The following is a 7,107-nucleotide window of genomic DNA, read 5'->3' as shown; positions in this document are numbered from 1 at the left end:
GCCCAGAGCAAATACAACTGACAGTACACCAATATCTACAATTCTTCAGTGCTGTATGCCAAGTGTAATCCCTTTACAGAACTGGTCCTAAATCACTATCCCTGCACCCTGCTCTGCCCTGAATGTCAAGCGAGTGTTGGAGAGCACAGCCCTGGGCAGCAGAGAGCTCTGCCTGCCAGAAAAGACTATATTTACTGTCTCCTTGCTACGGGCTCAGCCTGCTCTAGAGAGCAGGGAACTGCCCCTGTACATGCACAGTTACTGGTACGCCATTGCAGTCCTCGCTCTGAGCATCAGCATATAGGGAAAAGCTGTGTTTTCCTCTTTCTCTAAAAGGGTTTTGCTACACAGCCTTATTCAAAGCAGTATGTATGTGGGGAAGGAGGAGGTGGCTTTCCCAGGCTGGAGGCACTGTGAGGCCTGGGGTCTCACATGGAGCAATACCAATGAATAGAATAGAATAGAATAGAATAGAATAGAATAGAATAGAATAGAATAGAATAATTCAGCTGGAAGGGACCTACAATGACCATCTAGTCCAACTGCCTGACCACTTCAGGGCTGACCAAAAATTAAAGCATGCTATTAAGGGCATTGTTCAAATGCCTCTTAAGCACTGACAGGCTTGGGGTATTGACCACCTCCCTAGGAAGCCTGTTACAGTGTTTGATCACCCTGCCGGTAAAGAAATGTTTCCTAATGTCAAGTCTGAACCTCCCCTGATGCAGCTTTGAACCATTCCCACATGTTCTGCCACTGGATCCCAGGGAGAAGAGATCAGCACCTCCCTCTCCACTTCCCCTCCTCAGGAAGCTGTAGAGAGCAATGAGGTCGACCCTCAGCCTCCTTTTCTCCAAACTAGACAAACCCAGCGTCCTCAGCCTCTCCTCACAGGACATGCCTTCCAGCTTTGTTACCCTCCTCTGCGCGCATTCAAGGACCTTAACAACCTCCTTAAATTGTGGGGCCCAGAATCACACACAGTATTCAAGGTGAGGCTGCACCAATGCTGAATACAGTGGGATAATCACCTCTTTTGACTGGCTGTTATGCTGTGTTTGATGCATCCCAGGATGCGGTTTGCCTTTTTGGCTGCCGGGCACAGTACTGACTCATATTGAGCCTGCTGTTGACCAGCACCCCCAGATCCCTTTCTGCAAGGCTGCTCTCCAGCCACTCTTCTCCCAGTTTATACTCATGTCCGGCGTTCCTCCATCCCAGATGCAGTATCCGGCATTTGGACTTGTTAAATTTCATCCCATTAATCATTGCCCAATGCTCCAATCTATCTAGATCCCTCTGCAAGGCCTCTTATCCCTCAAGAGAGTCAACAGCACCTCCCAGTTTAGTATCATCAGCAAACTTGCTAATGATGCATTCAACTCCTGCCTCCAGATCATTGATAAAAATATTGAACAGGACTGGCCCTAGAACTGAGCCCTGAGGAACACCGCTGGTGACTGGTTGCCAGCCAGATGTAGCCCCATTCACTACGACCCTTTGAGCCCTGCCGTTCAGTCAGTTCTCCACCCAGCGCACCATGTACCTGCTCATCTCACAGTTGGACAACTTGTCCAGAAGGATGCTGTGAGGGACAGTATCAAAAGCCTTACTAAAATCCAGAAAAACTACATCCACCGCCTTCCCTTCATCCCCTAGGCAAGTGACATTACTGTAAAAAAATATCAAATTAATTAACAGGACTTTCCCTTTGTGAACCCATGTTGACTCTGCCTTGATGGTTGCATTATCCTTTAAATGCCTTTCAAAAGCACCCAGTACGATCTTCTCCATAATTTTTCCAGGTACTGAGGTTAGATTAACAGGTCTGTAGTTCCCTGGGTCTTCCCTCATGCCCTTCTTGCAAATTGGAATAACACTGACTAGCTTCCAGTCCGCAGGGACCTCCCCAGACTCCCAAAACCTTTAGTAGATGATTGAGAGGGGTCCTGCTGTAACAGCCGCTAGCTCCTTCAGTACTCTGGGATGAATCTCATCTGACCCCATGGACTTAGGGACATTCAGCTGATACAACTGGTCCCTTACAATTTCAATGTCCACAAATGGAAAGTCACTGTTCCCACAGTTGTGGTCCTCCAACTCAGAGGACCGGGCAGCCCAAGGTCTATCAGTATTATTATCAGGGTTCACCCCATCACCCTGCAGACTCCAATCGGGGGATGCTGGGCCCCATCCAGCCCCACATCTGAGCTGGGGCCCAAGCACTATGTCCACTCTGACCCGAGGGGTGGCAGGAACTGAACACAGAAAACCGTCTTTGGGTCACCACGTGACCATGTCCTGCGGTGTCTCCATGGGGGGTGAGGGGTGCAACCACCTTCAGCAAATGGACACACAGAGCTTGGGGCTGGAGGCATTGGTTTGATGGCTCTACAAATAGGAGAAAATCCCCAAAACCAAGCCAAGTGCTGCCTTTGATCTCCCATGGGAGGAAGCAGGGGAGCCCAGAGGGCTGGCCAGCAGTGGCTGGGGTGTGGGGAGAGCTTGTGGGACTTTATCCCGCAGCCTCCAAGGGAGGCACGAATTGTTGTTGAATGAACCCTCTTGCCACATGTGCCTGGCGATGTCTGCCACTGCCAGGGCGACCTGACGAGGCCCTGGAAGGACATGGCCGAGGCCTTGGTAGCTGGCGTGAGACACCGATGCTGAACACAAGACAAGCAATGGTGGGATGGAAGGGGCAGTGGCATTGCTGTAACTCCAGACATGTGTGCTGGGGCTGGACCGCTGCCAGGGGGAGCACGCAGGTGAGGATGTCTGGTTGTGATGTGCCCGCACGATGGATGATGATGTCACCGAGCGATGGGTGCTGATGTTGCTGAGGGATGGACTGTGACATCTCCAAGCAATAGACTGTGATGTCCCCGAGCGATGGATTGTGACCATGCGTCCATCGTTGCTTATATCTGGGCACCGAGTCTCACCCAGCTGGGTCGTGCCCGCACTCCAGCTGAGCGGGTATGTGAGGTTTGGAGTATTGTGCAAGGCTGTTGTTGGTGCTGAGGTCGTGCTCGGGGAGTTGTTCACTGCAGCTCTCGGTGCCTGACCCCAGAGCCATCAGAGGATTTTCCCCAGCCCTGCCTGGTTCAGGCAGCCGGCGTACCCAGGAGGTGTGCTCGCAGCAGCAGAGGTGAGCTGTGCGGGGAAACCTCACCCTGGGGTGGGGAGCTGGGAGGGTTTTCTTCTTGAGGGACCTGGGCGTTTCTTCCACCCCTTGTCGGGCCAGCCAACAATTGTGGCCTCTCTTCCTTTTCTAGCACGACACCCACTGCTGCAGCGGCACTGAGAGGGAGCGGCTTGTCATCTCTAGCTCCCTCGAGCCCACCACAGCAGGTGGAAGGCACGGCCATGGAGCTGGAGAACCGCTGTCCAATATGCCTGGACAGCTGGGAGGAGGCCAGCTATGTGATGCCATGCCTCCACCAATTCTGTTACACCTGCATCCTGCGGTGGGCTGAGAGCAAGCCCGAGTGCCCCCTCTGCAAGAGGAGGGTGACTTCCATCTTGCACTCGGTGCGGGAGGATGACGACTTTGAGGAGCGCATCATCCCACCACCTGCGGCACCATCAGTTGTCGTCCGCCTGACAGGAGGAGCTCCCAGACACCCAGCCGCCCACAGCCTCCATCACCCTGCAGCACCCCGGCCAGCAGCTGCGGGGCCGCTGCCCTGGGCTCCAGTGGGCGGCTTCCATGCCTATGTCTGGGCATCCCTCTTCCGCGTCCACCCCACTGTCCTCCATCCCCTGCTGCCCTGGCTGCATCAGGAGCTGGGGCAGCTCTTTGAGGATGCCCAGGAAGCAGCAGCAGTGCAGCGCCTCGTCACATCCAGTCTACGATACTTTGGCCTGGATGAGGAGGCTCTGATCCAGCTGCTGCGGGAGGCCCTGGGCAGGCACACAAGGAGCTTTGTCCATGAGCTGATTGACACCATCGTGCACCGGTGCAGCGGGGAGGCCCGACGTCGAATGGGCCTGGGGAATGCTCGTGCTGCCAGGGGGCAGCAGGATAGCACCGTGGCTACCCCTGGCCCCACTGCCTCCCGAGGACGGTCTCCTGCCCCCAGTCCAGCCCTTCATGAGGGTCCTGGCAGCCCTCCCTCTACCCCCATTCCCACCCATGGGGAGCAAGAAGAGGCCCAGGAGGACCCAGAGCAGGCTCTGCCTGGGCCTTCCATGCGCAGCTGGGGCAGCGAACGCTCCCCTGGGGGGCCACGGCGAGCCCCAAAGAGGAGGGCTGGCAGCTCCAAGGACCCTTCCCAGCCCCCCAGGAAGCCACCCCATCATGAGTGACACTGGCAGGGTGCCTCAGGGGCTGGCTAAACCAGGGCACACACCAGCCCCTTGTGGTCCTGGTCTCCCAGATCTAATTACCATATAATAAAAGAAAGTGAAAACATGAAAACTGCAGAAAAAGACTCAGTATTATTATCAGTCCCGTTGGCATTGCTGTCCCCACCTGTGCTGCTTTCTCCCCCTTCTCCTGGTGCTATGGCTGCCATTTCCTCACGTGTCCGCTGGGCCCTATGGCCACTAGGGTTAGCCTGGTGGGAGAGAGGGTGCATCAATGCACCCTCTGGCCAGGAGGGGTGAGATGTTGATGCTCATGGGTCCTTCTACATGTGCCATGTACTATTTTATTGTTCCCCCCAAAAGCAAGTGCTGCCCAGCCCCAGGTCTGCATCTCTGCACCTGGTCCCAGGGCAGATGTTTATATCCTGCGGGTCTCCAGGGCCAGCCTATGCCCCATCGCTCATCACATCAGGCCTAGCCTCCTCCACCGCACCCTCTGGCCCCACGTCCTGGGGCTCTGCTCTCCTACCAGCTTGCACTGCCCGGTGCAGCCTTGCTATGGCAGCACCCAAATCCTTCCTGTGCAGAGTCACAACTTGGTGCTGCTGTGTCAACCTAGGGTTGTACCCTGCCAGGGCAGGAGCCCCAAGAAGTTCAACAAGGGGAAGTGCAAAGTCCTGCACCTGTTTTCAGTGGAAGAGAAGTGGGTGAGTGTGCAGAACAGGCAAAAGAATAAAAAAAAAGGCCCAAATGATGAATATCATGAAATGTATTCAAGCCTTTGCCTTGCCTTGCCTTTGCCTGGCTGGTGAATAGAATGGAGTGGAGAAGTAGAAGAGCTGTTTCAGAGGGGGCAGGGTGTGTGCAAAATTCCACGGTGGGGAGCCAGCAGCAGTGGGCAGCTGGGGAAGAGGGCACTCCCTGCAGTTCCCTGCCTCTGGTGGATGTGATCGCAGGAAGGGGTGCATCAAAAAGGGCAGGAGACTGGCTAGTTTCACCTTCCCCAGCTTCTGCATTATTGAATCTCCCCAGCCACCTCTGCTGGGAGAAAGGACAGGTGCATGGCAGAGGGACCATGCTACAAGTGCTTGCTGCAAGTTGCACTGGCAGCTGAGAGAGAGTAGAGAGGGACACAAACTCAATTTGCTGGGAAACAGCTCTAGAGGCACTCGAGTGCAAGCACTGGAAGTGCTGCAGACGTGCTGTCTCGAGTTAGGTACAATCTATGGGGATGTGGAAAGCATCCTCGAGGCAGCACGCTCCCCCTTCTTGCCATACACACACAGCTGTGTGAGGGGATCGCTAGCATTTGCTTCTGACCAAGAAAAGGCTCAGAGTGCCTGGGAATGTGAGTCCTAAGCAAAGTAACCAGCCCCTTTGTGTTTGGATTTACTGACCCAGCACTGAGCTGATTTGGCTTCTGGGGACTGGAGAAGCACATGAGCAAACGCGCTTCTCTCTTCTGGTGGGAAGCTGGTTTGATGCCTTATTACTGTAATTGCCAAATCCAGCAGTCATTGCAGGCTGTCTCCAAGACTTCATCCTCTTTCACCCTCTGCTCAGGAAGGATAGCCAGCCTATTTTGACAATGCTCACAGAAAAGTGCTTGGGATTTGTTTATTCTGGACTATGTCTCTGGGCATCCTTGTTCCTGTCTTTCTTTAAAGGTAAGCTCATCTGTGGTTGTCCAGTTTTTTGGGTTTTTTTTGTTTTTCTTTTATTTTTTCTAAACACTAGTCCCATCCTACCCCAAGTCTATTTTCAGAAGGACTGGTATATGCTTATAGTTTAAACTTTGTTAGAATCTCGTGCTGGTCCCTATGAGTTTTGTAATCAGATCGAATAAGTTTGTGGATCTTACAGTGCTGGCCACCTTCTTTTAAGAAAGGAAAAGGTGTGGGGCTTTTTAATGAAAAGTGAGTCATTTACACTTTCAGAAATGAATTTAAATGATTGTGTTTCAAAAGGAATATGTTCTTGCTCTCCTTTAAAAATTTAACATATCTGTGGTTTTTTGGGAATGAGAAATTATAACTCCAGGCTGGACAGCATGGCTGTCAGAACCCTGTAGGTGTGAGGGTGAAATGGTGGAGTTCTACAAAGAAAGATGACCAGAAGAAAATTCTTAAGTGTTTACTTTCTATGCATCATTTGGGAAGATTTATAGCTGCATAAATATATAAATTTACAATTTCTGGTTTGTTTTTCTCTTCTAATGTTTAGTATGTTTAGTAAGAGTCCTTCCAGGCAGTGATGGGTATAAGTTGGAAACATCTAATAAAAATAATAATGGGCTTCTGTAGTCTAAGGTGTCACCTGTGACCAAGCTATCTTCTGAAGTTTCAGCATGTTACAAACAAAAGTAGGAACTGTGTGATTATTCCAAAACATGGAGGATTGCAAGGCTAACAATACATTTTTAAATGAGAAGGGAGGTTGAAATAGCCGCAGTCCTGAAAGATGTTCAGGATTCTACACAAAATGTGCTTTTTTTCCTCCCTAACAGCTTGTTATATGAAACATCTGTGCCTGCAGCAACTATAAATTCTAAAACTGAGTATTCCAGGTGTGACAGACCATGTCATGTTACCCACAATTTCTGCACAGAGAAAGGATTGTCTTTTTAAAGCAGAGAAAGTGGTCTGCATATTTCAGAAGCACAGAGGCATGGGAAACTTAGGTATATGTGATGTTGCACTGGACTATTCATGCCACGCAGATAATTCCTTGTTAGTTTACCTGAATCTTCAAAACATCTATGCATTTCATTATTACAGCTCCACATTTCAGCTGCCT

At 51.6% G+C, this 7,107-nt stretch overlaps 1 protein-coding gene across 1 annotated transcript in view; it reads left to right on the top strand.

The window, feature by feature from the left end:
• Positions 1-5,899: 5,899 nt before the first annotated feature.
• Positions 5,900-7,107, top strand: part of LOC103923234 (neuronal acetylcholine receptor subunit alpha-7-like) — a 65,154-nt gene continuing 63,946 nt past the window's right edge. The window contains exon 1 of the mRNA XM_009331518.1: positions 5,900-5,978. Coding sequence (XP_009329793.1) covers positions 5,900-5,978 — 79 coding nt within the window. The remainder of the gene's footprint in view (positions 5,979-7,107) is intronic.

Source organism: Pygoscelis adeliae, unplaced genomic scaffold, assembly GCF_000699105.1.
Source record: "Pygoscelis adeliae isolate BGI_AS28 unplaced genomic scaffold, ASM69910v1 Scaffold289, whole genome shotgun sequence".
Taxonomy (NCBI): Eukaryota; Metazoa; Chordata; class Aves; order Sphenisciformes; family Spheniscidae; genus Pygoscelis; species Pygoscelis adeliae.
This window is presented reverse-complemented; position numbering and strand designations above follow the sequence as displayed.